The 15,053-nt window shown below is 38.8% G+C and overlaps 2 protein-coding genes and 1 pseudogene across 4 annotated transcripts in view; 1 reads left to right on the top strand and 2 right to left on the bottom strand.

The window, feature by feature from the left end:
* Positions 1 to 15,053, bottom strand: part of KIF3A (kinesin family member 3A) — a 196,958-nt gene that overhangs the window by 55,296 nt on the left and 126,609 nt on the right. The gene's annotated exons all lie outside the window — the stretch shown is intronic.
* RAD50 (RAD50 double strand break repair protein) overlaps positions 1 to 15,053 on the top strand; it is a 200,122-nt gene that overhangs the window by 169,481 nt on the left and 15,588 nt on the right. For all 3 annotated transcript variants that reach the window (XM_054694406.1, XM_054694407.1, XM_037509366.2), the window contains 7 exons: positions 1,013 to 1,202; positions 1,589 to 1,715; positions 2,157 to 2,350; positions 4,236 to 4,346; positions 4,708 to 4,800; positions 4,875 to 4,988; positions 13,548 to 13,675. In XM_054694406.1, the coding sequence (XP_054550381.1) occupies positions 1,013 to 1,202; positions 1,589 to 1,715; positions 2,157 to 2,350; positions 4,236 to 4,346; positions 4,708 to 4,800; positions 4,875 to 4,988; positions 13,548 to 13,675 (957 nt within the window). The remainder of the gene's footprint in view (positions 1 to 1,012; positions 1,203 to 1,588; positions 1,716 to 2,156; positions 2,351 to 4,235; positions 4,347 to 4,707; positions 4,801 to 4,874; positions 4,989 to 13,547; positions 13,676 to 15,053) is intronic.
* Positions 11,575 to 11,675, bottom strand: LOC119243839 (U6 spliceosomal RNA; annotated as a pseudogene).

Here is a 15,053-nt window from a genome sequence, read left to right as displayed (position 1 = left end):
AAGTAATGTCACTATACAAAAACTAACCCTCAAGCTTCTAGATTTTCCTTTAAGACACCCATTAGAAAAACCTGTTAATTAAGAGTTTGGAATTTTTTCAAAATAAACTTTATAAAGATTAAATTTTTATTGTTAAGTTTTATTGTTACAGAGGCATCAACAAAATAGTGTGGGGTCAGTATCTGCCACAGAGACAATAATTCATTAGCATGGAGTAGCAGTGTTAAACTGGGTTAATAATTTAACACTATTAACTCACATAGCATTAACTCACATAGCATTTAGTTGAGTGGTTTCCTTCCTTTCATAATTTTTTAGGCTTTTTTAAAATTAGACTTTCAGAAAAATTATAAAAACAGTGCAAATAATTCACCCAGCTTCTTCAGAATTCACAATTTATATAACTTTAATATATAATTATCAAAGCCAGGAAGTTAACATTAGTATAATGCTATTATGTTACAATGCTAGTCACTATAAACTATCAGCCACATTTAAATTTCAGCAGTCTTACCATTACTATCCTTTGTTCCAGGATCCTACATTGCATCTAGTCAGTATTTCTCTTTACGCTCCTGCAGTCCATCATAGTACTTCAGTCTTTCTGTTTCATGATGTAAACTTTTTTATGTGTATGGTCTGTTACTGTGTAGAATTTCAATCACTTTGGCAAGAAATACAGCAACAATTGATGCAAGTAAGATACACTAATGGATATTAAATCAGTGGGCAAAAATTTGAGAAGAAACAGGATATATACTCTGAGAACAACTCTCCTAAGATATTAACCACTAACAAAAAAAAAAAAAAGCTAGTTTTACAATGGATAAATCTGTCTGATAACCTTACTAACCAAGTGAATAAGATTAACATCTTTAATAATACATACTGACATGTATTCACTGATATATGCCCTGTGAAGAATATATTACTTCAGTGGTACTCTTGCCAAAAATCTATACCCCTAGTCTCATCAGAAAATGGGATCTTTTTTTTAATTGTCTGTTTTAAGGCAAAGCATAATAGAATTGAAGGAGAAGGAAATACCAGAATTAAGAAACAAACTGCAGAATGTCAATAGAGACATACAGCGCCTGAAGAATGACATAGAAGAACAGGAAACACTGTTGGGTGCAGTAATACCTGAGGAAGAAAGTGCTAAAGTGTGTCTAACCGATATTACAATTATGGAGAGGTTCCAGGTAAGTTATTGTAGTTCAGTGTAGAATCAGGCTTGTTTCATGGTGGTTTAAATGTGAAGTGTGAGAATGTTTGAAATAGTAGCTAATATCCAGATTTCAGGTATACCCTAAGGAAACAATTTCTTAGTTTACATTTCTGGTTTTGTAATTTTTTTATTCATAAATTATGAGAATTAAGAAGTGCTCTTTTTCGTTTTTAGTTTGCTTCCTTTGTTTACATCATTTAAGTTATGAAAATTAATTTTGTTTTTATCCTTTTAAAATTGTATCTGAAAGTAATAAATTTGAATTGTAAAAAATAATTGATAATATCCATTTTTAAAGATTTTGAATAATGACAATTCAGTAGTGTTTCTTAGAGGGAATAACTTTGTTTTATTTTTAAGATGGAGCTTAAAGATGTTGAGAGAAAAATTGCACAACAGGCAGCTAAGCTACAAGGACTAGACTTGGATAGAACTGTTCAACAAGTTAACCAGGAAAAACAAGAAAAACAACACAAATTAGATACAGGTAATTTAGTCTATTTGCTTGTGTGCCCATAAAAATATTCCCAGGAAATGCATTTTACTGTGAATTTTGTTCCTATTATATGGACAAGGCACTATCTTCCTTCCAATTCATATATACTCTTCTTTTTCTCAAAAGCATCACTTTTATGTTTCCTTGCTTTGCACAACAGATTTTGAATGATAGATTTTGAATGATGAGTGTCAGATGAACTGAACTCTTTCTTAATCAGACCTGTCTTGTAAGACTGCATTGAGTGGGCAGAATGGGACAGTAAACAGGCTGGGGGGACTGCAGAGGTTTTTGTAGCACTGTTACGGAAGGTGGGACCCATATAAACTCAACCTTTATGAAATCCATAGACCTATGAAACTTGAAGTCTGCTTCCTCATAATATTTTCTGTACACTTTTATTAATCATTGTGTCAACATGCTTTTGTGCAGTTTCCAGTAAGATTGAATTGAATCGTAAGCTTATACAGGACCAGCAAGAACAGATTCAACACCTAAAAAGTATAACAAATGAACTTAAATCAGAGAAACTCCAGATATCCACTAACTTACAACGTCGTCAGCAATTGGAGGAACAGACTGTGGAACTATCCACTGAAGTTCAATCTTTATACAGAGAGATAAAGGTAAGAACATTTATATATATTTGTGTATTTAGTTGAAATCACAAAACACTATTGGCATATTGGCTAAAACTGGCTATTGTGAGAATCAAATAATGGTGTAATTCTGAACTTACACTACTTACTAAATCCTTATACTACTGAGGATTTCTGGGAGAAGCCTTTTGGCTATAATAAGGAAGAACTGACTGCCTTGTTAGGTAGTGAACTTCCTGTTTTTGGAGGTAGTCATGTGGTTGCTGGCTAACTTCTTTATAGGACTTCTGCTGGAATGAGAGGTTTGTTTTACCTGTAAATCCTATATCCATGGCAGACAATGCCTCTCAGTAAATAGCACTTTATCTATTTGATTCTAAATACAGTCTTAGAATCCTTCCCACTCGGTAAGCAGGCATTAAGTTGCCACAGGGATTGGAAATCATTTGGTATCTCTCATCTGGATTAGTCATACCAAAGACTGAACCAATTAAATTTATGTAAAGCTTTAGAAACAACAATTTATGTGTTTTCATAATTTATACATACTCAGCACTAAATATATAACTGAATGTCATTACTGTCAATGTCTGAAGTGTTTTTGGATTACAAATTATGGGAGCCTTAGAATATATAAAATTGTACTGTCTTATATTTGTATATTTTTTTTACTCTTTATGCAGTGCTTTGACATTAAATCATTCAGTGTCTGGTAGCCCTGTTGATATATGTAATAACTAAACCTCTTTTTATAGAAAAAGAAATTGAGACTTAGAGATGTAAGTCTTGGGCTATGAGTCATACAGTTAGCTAATAGGAATGGGGTTCATTTTCAGGTAGGTCTCTTAATGTCTAAGACATTTTATTTCCCTTATTCCCTACCACTTTGCAGAATGATAAAATACACCACTACTGAAGTAGTACTAAGTAATTCTGTGGATTTGTTAGATATTTGTTTAAGAATTACTGTTTTAAATATTAATTATATAACTGCTATAGAGATGAAAGGCCAAATAATGGGTGCTTAGCAATTAGTAAAGTCTTTTGTTAATTGAAAGTTCTTTTCCTTCTAAGTAGGTGTAGACCCATCAACATCATAATAGTAATAATATTATTATGCTTTTATTACCATGAAATATTTAGCCTTAACAGACTAAGGTTAAGGACAAAATGGTCTTCTACAATCTTACTCCCGTCTATAAAAGAGAGGCCTGGAACTTTCCTAGTCTTGGTCACATAAAATTGACACAAGCTCTTATAAACTCCTAAGAACTTATACCTGTATACACATGCTCTTAGAATTGGGAGCACATTGCATAGATTAAGAATCAAATCAGGGCCTCCCTGGTGGCGCAGCGGTTGAGCGCTTGGCTGCGAAGCTGCCCGCAGCCTCTGCAGCGCGGTTTGATCCCCGGCCGCTGGCGAGGGTCCCACATGGCGCAACAGACCTCTCCTGCCACACCCGCTGCTCCCCTCAGCAGTGTATTTTGTCAATCTGCCTGTTCTGTTCCCCGCTCTGGCTCTGATGAATTCTGTCACCCTCCCGCGCTTCTCACTGTACCCAGTGCTTGTATAAATAAATAAATAAATCTTTTTTTAAAACAAAAAAAAAGAATCAAATCAGTCATTGGCTAAGGCAGTATAGCATAGTGGTTGAGATAGAAACTGAATCTGGATGGGATTTTAATCTTGGCTTCTGTCACTATTGTGACCTTGAACAAATTATTTCTATGTGCCTTATCTGAAATGTGGAGTAAAAATAATGGTACCTTCTTCATTTGGTTGTTGGAAGGAGCAAATTAGATGATGTTTGAAACCTGGCGTGTAGGAAGTGCTTTTATTATAACTGAAACTGGATACCTGAAATAAGATAATAGACTTTTATATAGGACTTTGTTTTTAATATGTTTAGGATGCAAAAGAGCAAGTACACCCCTTGGAAACAACACTGGAAAAGTTCCAGCAGGAAAGAGAAGAATTAATCAACAAAAAAAATGCCAGCAATAAAATAGCACAAGATAATGTAAGATTTCATTTATATATTTATTTATGAAATAAATGTATTATTCCAGGACACCATGTTAGGCATTATTTCACATGAAATTGAATAGTATTTTCAGATTTGTGACATAATCTTGATATTAAAAATTCTTATTAGAATAAAGATTAAACTTAAATTATTTTGCTGCTTTATCTAAAATAGAAATTTAAAATTGAGACTGTTTAATCCAATTTCTTGGATTGACTAAGATTTGCTAGTGATAGAAACCAGAACATAAGTTTCACTGTGCTCTCCCATTAAGTTTCTGTTACATTAATATGATATTCCCTTGGAAATCTTAAATGCCATGTTTCTAACCAGTATATATTAATGTTTTCTACAGATAAATGATATCAAAGAGAAGGTTAAAAACATTCATGGTTATGTGAAACACATTGAGAATTATATTCAAGATGGAAAAGATGACTATAAGAAGGTAATTTGAAACTTTGAATTATTTCTTTGCTCTTATTTTTACTTCTTGTACTTACAGAATTTTCTTTTTTGTAGCAAAAAGAAACTGAACTTAATAAAGTAATAGCTCAACTAAGTGAATGTGAGAAACATAAAGAAAAGATAAATAATGAAATGGGAATCATGAAACAAGATATTGATACACAAAAGGTAGGCCATTTTTGCTAATGATTTATGGTAGCTTATCATTTATTACAATAACATTATTTTCTTTTTTTATTTTTATTTTCAATAGAAACTCCAGTAAACGCAAACAATAGAGAAAGGCAATTCCAATAGCATTCTTTGCCTCTTTTTCATTTGTTTTCAATACAAGACCCTTAAGTTTTTTCTTGAAGTTTGTTACTCATATATTAGCAAGTAGATATTGTATATACAGATGGAATCAAACCATTCATATTCTGCACTTTTTTGTGAATGTGGCTTGTAGTTTGATCTTACCATATCAACTCATATCTCACAGACCCACCACATATTTTTTTTTTTTTTTTACATCCAGACAAGACTTTATTAGACTTGTGCATAAAAGGAGACACTGTCAAAAAGAAAAGCTTCAGGTTGGCTCCCCCAAGAGAATCAGAAAAGGATTTTTTTTAAAGGGGATTCTTTTGCTGGGATATTGGCAGAATTCTCCAATCATGGATATCCATGTTGTACAAATCCTCCAATCCTGGACAGTTATGGGTGGGCAGCAAGGACTGTGTCAATTTTTGTTTTCCTGCACCTGTGCATTTCAAGCACCACTACCACATTATTTTTCATGTTAGAAAATACTCCATTTTGTGTACATACCATGACTTAAGTTCATTACTTTTCTCCTTATTACAATCTCTGACAGTGAGTATCTTTACATACCCTCTGTATTTTTTCCCATTTATTTTTTTTTAAAGATTTTTTTTTTAAGATTTATTTATTTATGCAAGCACTGGGTACAGTCAGAAGCGTGGGAGGGTGAGAGGATTCACCAGAGCCAGAGCAGGGAGCAGAGCAGGCAGAAGGACCGAGGTACACTGCTGAGGGGAGCAGTGGGCGGCAGGAGAGGCCTGCGCGCCATGCGGGACCCTCCTCCGGTGGCCGGGAGCAGCCTGGGATCGAACCGGCGCTGCAGAGGCTGCAGGCAGCTTCGCAACCCAGTGCTCAACCGCTGCGCCACCGGGGAGGCCCTATTTTTTATTTATACAATAGTTGGGGTACAGACCAGAGGCGCGGGAAGGTGAGAGGACCCACCAGAGACAGAGTGGGAAGCAGAACAGGCAGACGGACTGAAAGCACTGCTGAGGGCGCAGCGGGCGCAACAGGAGAGGTCTGCCATGCCATGTGGGAATCTCCCTGGCCGGCCAGGAATCGAACCCGCGCTGCAGAGACTGCGGACAGCCTCACAGTGCTGTGCTCAACCCGCTGCACCACTGCGGAGGTCCATTTTTTCCCATTTATTTTAACACAACTTTCTGTGGGATAAATTCACACAAAACAGGAACTGGGATCTAATAATAGACTTAAAAATTGTAAGTAAAAAACCTGGATATTGTCATTTTTCAGTTTTTAGTAAATCTGTTCTTTAATATTATCATTTTTTTCCTATTAAGAAAATTAATTTCTACAATGTAAGAATCATACTGAGAAGCTGCTTTAAGCGTGATTGTTATGTCTTAAAAGCTACACCATTTCTCCTTGTTTTAAACAAAATTTGCTCTTGAATGCTTTAATCACTTGGTTATAAGTGGTCATTAAAAATCTCTTTGGAGGGCCTCCCCAGTGGCGCAGCGGTTGAGCGCTGGGTTGCGAAGCTGTCCGCGGCCTCTGTGGCGCCGGTTCGATCCCCGACTGCTCCCCGGCCACCTGAGGAGGTTCCCACATGGCGCACAGACCTCTCCTGCCGCCCGCTGCTCCCCTCAGCAGTGTACTTCGGTCCTTCTGCCTGCTGTGCTCCCTGCTCTGGCTCTGGTGAATTCTCTCACCCTCCAGCGCTTCTGACTGTACCCAGTGCATGTATAAACAAAAAAACAAACAAACAAATAAATAAAACATGCCTCTATAAAAAAAAAAAATTCAACATTAAAAAAAAAAAAATCTCTTTGGAGCTAGTGCTGGGGCGCCCCGAGAAACCTCCGCACCCTCATCCACAGGGTCTGTTCCGACTGTCAGGGCCACCAGCCGCAGGCTGCCGGCCCTGAGATGAGAAATGTTCCCTCAGAAGGGACGGTGTCATTTGAAGACGTGGCTGTGAACTTCACCTGGGAGGAGTGGCAGTGCCTGAGTGAAGCTCAGAGGACCCTGTACCGGGATGTGATGCTGGAGACCTGCAGTCACCTGGTGTCCCTAGGGCATTGTGTTCCCGATCCTGAGGAGAGCATCAGGTCGGAGCAGGGAGTACAGCCGTGGTCTGTGGACGATCCCCCAAGCCGGGACCTCTCAGGTCACAACCTCAGGAGATTGTTTAAGCGTGATATGAAACCACTGCCATCCATGGAGGGCCTGGAAAGATCTTAGAATATTGTCATATGTCCTTGGGCAGCTTCTAGGAGCAAGGAAGGCAAACAGAGTGTATACTGATGGGAGAAGAGACGGTGGTACTAGAAGACACTTACGAGCTAAGAAATATCTGGAGGATATGGAGAGATAAATCACTGCACCTTCCAAGATGATTCTGAACAACCACACAAAGTATTCTTTAATGCCCAGAAATGTATGGCTTCTTCTACTTAATCCATTTCTTCTATACAACGTGAAGAAAACAAGTGCAAAGGATAGACTAAGGTCATGGACTACAGGTGCTTTGCTGGTTTCTAGATTCCTGCTATGAGTGAGACCATCCAGTGTTTTTCGTCTTCTTTCTGGCTTGTTTCGCTGGGCATGGTCCCTTCCGGCTCCATCCATGTTGCTACAAATGGCATGAGTTTGTCTTTTTTGAGTGCTGAGTGATATTCCATGGTGTATATGGACCACATCTTCTTGATCCAGTCATCTATTTTTGGGCGTTTGGGTTGTTTCCAAAGCTTGGCTATTGTAGACAGTGCTGCTGTAAACATAGGGGTGCAGGTGCCCTTTGGAATTGATGTGTCTGTGTTCTTTGGGTGAATGCCTGGGAGTGGAGTTGCTGGATCCTATGGAGGCTCTATGTTTGGTGGGTCCGGAGGTCTCCGCGCAGCTCTCCATGGTGGCTGGACCAGTTTGCACTCCCACCGGCAGTGCTGGAGAGTTCCTTTTTCTCCACACCCTCGCCAGCATTTGTTGTTGCTGGTTTTTTTAATGTGTGCCATTCTCACTGGTGTAGGGTGGTATCTCATGGTGGTTTTGATTTGCATTTCCCTGATTGCAGGTGATGCTGAACATTTTTTCATGTGCCTGTTGGCCGTTTGCATTTCCTCTTTGGAGAAGTTCCTTTTTATCTCTTCTGCCCATTTTGTGACTGGATTATTTACTTTGTTTTTTTGAGTCTCTTCAGCTCGCTAAGAGCATTCATTATTCTATGAGGACATCAGAAGTCTGCATACTTAAATCTCTAGAAACTTCTAAATAATGATTTTACACACGATCATCACCAAAGAAATCTTTCAGGATCAGTACAATCCTGATTACTTTCTGAACTGTGTAGGTTTTTCTTCTGATTCATCAATGAAAAATACTTTCGACTTGAAAAATCCCCATACTTTGCCCCCTCTTGTCACCGATGAAGACATGGAGGTGCTGCTGTAAGCCATCTTCCCTCAGCGCCCAGGGGCCCTAGGAGGAGACAGTGATAATCGCTGAGGGAAGGGCAGGGCAGCCGTAGCCTCTTCTGACTTGCTGGAGAAGCAGCTGTCAGTAGTTCTCCTGAAGCCTCCTAATAAAGGTTAAAGGCTCCATTTAACTAAGCCCCTGGCGGGGCCTCCAGGGTGGCCTAGGGGTTAGTCTCAGCGCTCTCACCGCTGCGGCCTGAGTTCAAGCCCCAGCCAGGGAGTTACCCGCTAGGAGCGTGGGAGTTAGACCCCATAAGGGGGCATGGAGCTAGAGCGCATGTGGTGCAGCAGGTCTCTTCTCGCTGTGCCTGCTGTTCAGCTATGCTCTGTGCTTCAGATCTCCCTGCCCCTCCTCCCCTGCCCCTCCCCCCCCACAAGTCCTCCCAATAAAAAAATCTGACACCTTAAAAAAAAACTCTTTGGAGATTAAGCCGTAGATTAGCTTTTTGTCTCTTGTTACAGCACCATGAATTTCAAATATATGAATCCCAATCAAAACAAATTATGCCATCTATAAATGCTGAATTTATGATACACATATCACAAAATGCTTAGTTATCACTAGTTGACACGTGGGTTATCTATCTAAAATCACAATCCATGGGGCCTCCCCTGGTGGTGCAGCGGTTGAGTGCTGGGCTATGAAGCTGCCCACAGCCTCTGCAGCACCAGTTCAATCCCTGGCTGCCGGCGAGGGTCCCACATGACAGACCTTGACAGATTTCTCCTGTCTGGCCCGCTGCTCCCCTCAGCAGTGTCTTTCATCAGTCTGCCTGTTCTGTTCCCTGATCTGGCTCTGGTGAATTCTCTCACCCTCCCGCGCTTCTGACTGTACCCAGTGCTTGTATAAATAAATAAATAAATCTTTCAAAAATAAAAAAAAAAAATCACTAACCACAGATCAGTAAGGTGTACACACACACAAACGATTTACCAATCTGTGACCTTTCCAAGTTGCTGGTCTAAGCTTAATAGATAGGACTATATTAATTTTTTTAACTATATTGTTCCAGAAATTGTCTACTAAAATATATTCAGTTGGAAATAAGGGCAGAAGGTAATGGAACCAGGATAATGAGAAGTATATAAAAGTAAGCTGCTGCGAGCCAGCCACACAGCCTGGGTGTCAGGGGTTCCTGAAGGATGGGACGGTGTCGACGCAATTGTAGATAATGATGGGGAGGAGAAAGGGAGTGAGGAGACGCAGACACCTCCTGATCAGGGTGCAGACATCATCCTACTTCGCAGTTCTTTATTTATACTAAGCAAATTGTGAGTGCATAAGCATATGCATTAAGGTAGGAAGATAACAATCATCACGTTTTTCAAGAGCAGCCAAAGGTCTGTTTGCCATCCTGCAGAAGTTATGACATTTATTTTTCTTTGTCTTAAAGAAGGCACAGTTGCTAAACAAATGTTCTTAAAATAGTTATTTACTTTAAACAACCCAACAGCAAAAAGCCTATGTGACTGCAACTAACATTTCTAAGTTTGCCATGGTGAACAATTAACTAAGGGCTAGGGGAAACAAAGGATAGAAAGTTACTTGGGAGAAGGGAGACAAAGGGATATTTTCTAACCTAAAAAGTTTAGAATAACATATAACCAAATGATTAAATCAAAAAACAAGGCTTTTATATAGAAATCATTATAGTATATTGTTTTAATATTGATTCGATATTAAGGAACCAAGGGCCTGGAGGGCATTAATGCCAGGCAAGCCGCCCTGACTCTTCCCTAGCCCCCAGCTCTCAATTAAGGGAGGAATTTTCCTAATCTAACAAAAGAGTTTTCTGCCTATTACTCCTCTACTTACCTAGTCAGCCTAGTTTCTGTATCTAACTTTAAGATCAAGGGGCAATTTCTTTTTCCGTAAAATTGCTGGTGTTCTTTTAAGGAACTACAAATATTTGATCAGGGGCAGGGTCGGAGATGGTTATAGCTTTTGGTTTTCAAAATGTTTAATATGTGACATATTAGTAGTTGTAACATTGACTATTTCCAAATGCATTATTTTTGCGGCCATGTTTATTAGCTTAACTAGTAACAAAATTGTTGTTGACTTATTCTTGAATGCATACTCTAACAGCTACCATCTCAATTGTTACATCCAGGGGAATTAGCCCTAAACAAACAGGAAAAATTTAGCAGGAGCTGGCTATGGGTCTCCTGGCTCAACAGGAATTTTCTTAAAGACTTTGGCCGAGAGATGTTTACAACCTTTTGTTCCCAGAAGTTTTTTCACTTTGTTAATGTAAGGCCAAATGTTAAATTACTGTCTTTTCGTAGAGAACTAGTAATTTTATAAAAAATGTAATACTTGTATCACTCAGTGCCAACTGCCATCAAATTGGCTATTCAGTAATTGATTAAACAGTATTTGCAGTTATACTTTTAAACACGTATTTTAACAATGGTAAAAACTAGCCATAAACAAATGAGGAGAATCTAGGAGTCAGCTAACGAGATTCCTGACTTTTCAGAAGTCTGCCCCATGCCCGGACCTTTGTCAGACGACATGAGTAACGTGGCTCCCAGTGGGAAGCCATGAAGTCTGATATGCTCCTTAAAGATTTCAGTAGTCACATGAAGAGGGGACGTTCCCATTAGTTAAACCTACTAAGTGAAAGAAACCAAGCACAAGAGACCAAATACTATATGATTCCTTTCGTATGAAATGTACAGAATAGGCAGATTCTTAAAGACAGTAGATTACTTATTGTTGCCAGGGACAGGGAACAGAAAGAAGGGACGAGACTGTGACTGCTATGGATATGTGGTTTCTTTTGGGGATGATAAAATATACTGGAATTAGTGATGATGGCTACAAAATTTTGAATATATGAAAATCACTGAATTTTAGTACCCTTTAAAATGGTGAATTTAATGGTATGGGATTTACATCTCAATCTTGCTTAATTGAGGTAACATCGGCTTGTAACGATTTAAGTTTCAGTTGTACAGCTGATTTCCTGCATGTGCTACATTGTGGTCATCACTAAAAGTCTAGTTTCAGAAAAAACATGGAAACCTTCACATATTTGCAGGTCATCTTGCAAGGGGCCATGCCAAACTTCTCTGTATTGTTCGAATTTGTACTTCATCTTTTTTCAAATTACCTGGGTTATTAAACACATAGATCTATCTCCATTTTAAATCAATAATTCAGTCTGACACATGGCAGTGGCATGTATGTTTTGTGATTAACTATCAAGTTAATTGATATTAGCTATAAATTACTGAGCCAGAGCACTGCTTAGGTTTCAGGCAATTTTCTATACATGGCATTTTTCTCAGCTAGATTTTGGTGGATAGTGGGCAAGGCAGCATACTGTACCACCTCAGGTACGTACCTATTAATTAAATGTAGCCAATATTTATTTTTCCTTCAGGTGGCCAGCTACATGTATTAACTGTCATCTGAGCTTGGCAATTTTAGAATCTAAGTGCTGGGTACCCTAATATTAGCTTGTTTACAGGCTAACTTACGCCCTACTAACTTTAGTCCAAAAATACAGAAAATTGAAGTTTAATTACTTTATTTCCCTCATTTTTCATATGAAGGGAATAGGAGGTAACCTGACTTGCCCCAAGGTCACAAAAATAGTAATAGCGGTAGAACCAACCTTAGATTGTCAAATGGGTGGTATACTAGAAAACAATTCTGAAATAACATAACTATATTCAGTTTTCTTTTTCTGATATTTTACATTTTGTAGATTATAATTGGAATTCTTACTGCTTAAAGTACAAGAAAATTATGAACTGAAAAAAGTCTTTTCACTAGCAATTATTGAGCTAGGTGCATTGCTAATTACATAAATTATTTTTTATAATTTTCTCTGACAGGTGGTACCACCTTTTAATACTAACATATTAAAAGTAAACTGAAGTTCAGGGAATTTAATTTTCCCAAAGTCATCCAATGTGAAAGTTGTAGCACTGAGATTTGAGCTTCTGTCTCTCTTTTTTTTTTTAAAAAAAAAAAAAAGGTAGATTTATTTATTTATGCATACAAGAACTGGGGTAAAAGCTAAAGGTGGGGGGGGGTGAGAGGATTTACCAGAGAATAGGGAGTAGAACAGGCAGATATACTGAAATTCACTGCTGAGGGGAGCAGGAGAGGTCTGCTGTGCCATGTGGGTTGCTCCCTAGCCGGCTGGGGATCAAATTTGTGCTGTAATGGCTGGCAGTAGATTGATAGAGCTGTCATTAACCCCTGCGCCACCAGGGAGGCTCCCTATGTCTTTTTTTTTTAAAGAGTTATTTATTTTTATGCAAGAGCTGGGGTACAGACCAGAGGCGTGGGAGGGTGAGAGGATTCACCAGAAATAGAGCAGGGAGCAGAACAGGCAGAATGACCAAAATACACTGCTGAGGGGAGCAGCGGGCGCGACAGGAGAGGTCTGCTGTGCCATGTGGGTTTCTTGCCGGCTGACCAGTATCAAACCCGCACTGCAGAGGCTGTGGACAGCTTCACAGCGCTGTGCTCAACCCACTGCGCCACCGGGAGGCCCCTCTATGTCTCTTTTTAAGGCCAAAATTACTCAATAAAAACAGCCACCTTTTACATATTTCAGTCAACAGATTCATAGATACAGGCTGTATTTTTATGGTACCGATGTGTAATTTGTCAGCTTGAAGATCTAACATGTAATAGTATCTACAGTCTTGGCACATGTTAGGAGACATTACAACTAGGCAAAAGGGGAGGGGGTCTTCTACAATAGTGTCATTGTCTTGTGATCTTTTAAATCAGTGGGGTTCTTATGCAAGATGATCCAATTATTTCATCTTTTAAAATTGCATTTTGTGTGTCTGTTGACCTTCTAGCTTAGTCTTGACTTGAAGATTCCTTCATGGTGGCTTAATCTCCCCCTCTTGAGTTAACATCCTAGTAAGGCAGAATAGCACTACCTGTCAGCAGTTGCCCATTATGAATCATATGTTGGCAATTTATTTTTTTAACTGATTTATTTTTTACATTTAGATACAAGAAAGATGGCTACAGGATAACCTTACTTTAAGAAAAAGAAATGAGGAACTAAAAGAAGTTGAAGAAGAAAGAAAACGACGTCTGAAAGAAATGGGTCAAATGCAGGTTTTGCAAATGAAAAGGTATGTTTTCAAAATAGTCTGGTTTACATAAAAGTCTTTATTAGAGAAATGTGAAGAATAGTCAATACATGTTTTTTAACAAGAATTTAAGCCTTTAGCGTTAAGTATCCCTTGAGACTCAGAGGAAGGTTGATAGTTTTTATACAAATATATCTAATGGCCTTAAGAAATTGAATTACTTGAAGAAGTGATATAGAATTGTAGTACTGTGTTAATGGCAGAACGAAAAGTGCCAACTCCCCAGATTTCTGCTAGCTTGCTTCACATAATAATGGTACCAATCATAATGTATAGCCTGTGAACCCTGCCTGAGTCCAAGCTGGTGCAGTGTAATATTGCCAGTGGAGTTTTTGCTAAAGCAGTTTATCATTGGAACCCATTCTGGATGACCCTAATTATACTTCATGCACCCTCACCAGAGTTAGTTTTTATTTTTTCAAAGATTTATTTATGCATACAAGAACTGGGGTACAGCCCAGAGGTGTGGTGGGTGAGAGGATTCACCAGAGACAGAGTGGGAAGTAGAACAGGCACATCTACTGAAATACACTGCTGAGGGGAGCAGCGCATGAGATGGAAAGGTCTGCTGCACCATGTGAGTAGCACCCTAACCAGCTGGGGATCGAACTTGTGTTCAGAGGCTGCAAATAGCTTCACAGTGCTGTTTAACCCCTTGCGCCACCAGGGAGGCCCCAGAGTAAGTTTTTAAAGATTAGCATTATTCAGCTTTCATTTGGTTTTATTGATACTTGCTGTAGTTGCCACCTTTTTGATATAACAGAAGAGATTTTATTATTCCCTTGTCTGCCTTAGAGTTGTTTGGCAATTCTGTAAGAACCTGGTTGATGCTAAGGCACCAGACTAGAATTAAAAGGTTGTACTAGTGAATTACTTGGGTTTTTTTTTTTTTTTAAGATTGATTTATATATGCATATAAGATCCGGGGTACAGACCAGATATGTGGGAGGATGAGAGGATTCACCAGAGACAGAGCAGGGAACAGAACAGGCAGACTGACGAAATACACTGCTGAGGGGAGCAGCGGGCAAGATGGGAGAGGTCTGCTGTGCCATGTGGGACCCTCGCTGGCACTGCAGAGGCTGTGGACAGCTTCACAGTGCTGCGCTCAAGCGCCTACACCACCAGGGGAGGCCTGCAAATTACTTGGGTTTTTGAACCACTTAAACTGATTAAATAAGAATCCCTTTCATTCATTCCTTACAGTTTTTCATTTGTCTTGACTTTTCATAGAAGTCTGTATTAGAAGATGCTTAGGTTTTTCTAAAGGATCTAGTAAATTGATATTTTAACTTACAAAATCTAATATGTTTAATCCTGTGTTGTAAGTACTCTTGGTTTAGCTGTTTAAAATCTCGTA

This window comes from Talpa occidentalis, unplaced genomic scaffold (genome assembly GCF_014898055.3).
Source record: "Talpa occidentalis isolate TD23 unplaced genomic scaffold, MPIMG_talOcc4v2.1 talOcc4.13, whole genome shotgun sequence".
Classification (NCBI taxonomy): Eukaryota; Metazoa; Chordata; class Mammalia; order Eulipotyphla; family Talpidae; genus Talpa; species Talpa occidentalis.
The sequence above is the reverse complement of the archived record's forward strand: the minus strand, read 5'-3'. Positions and strand labels throughout refer to the sequence as shown.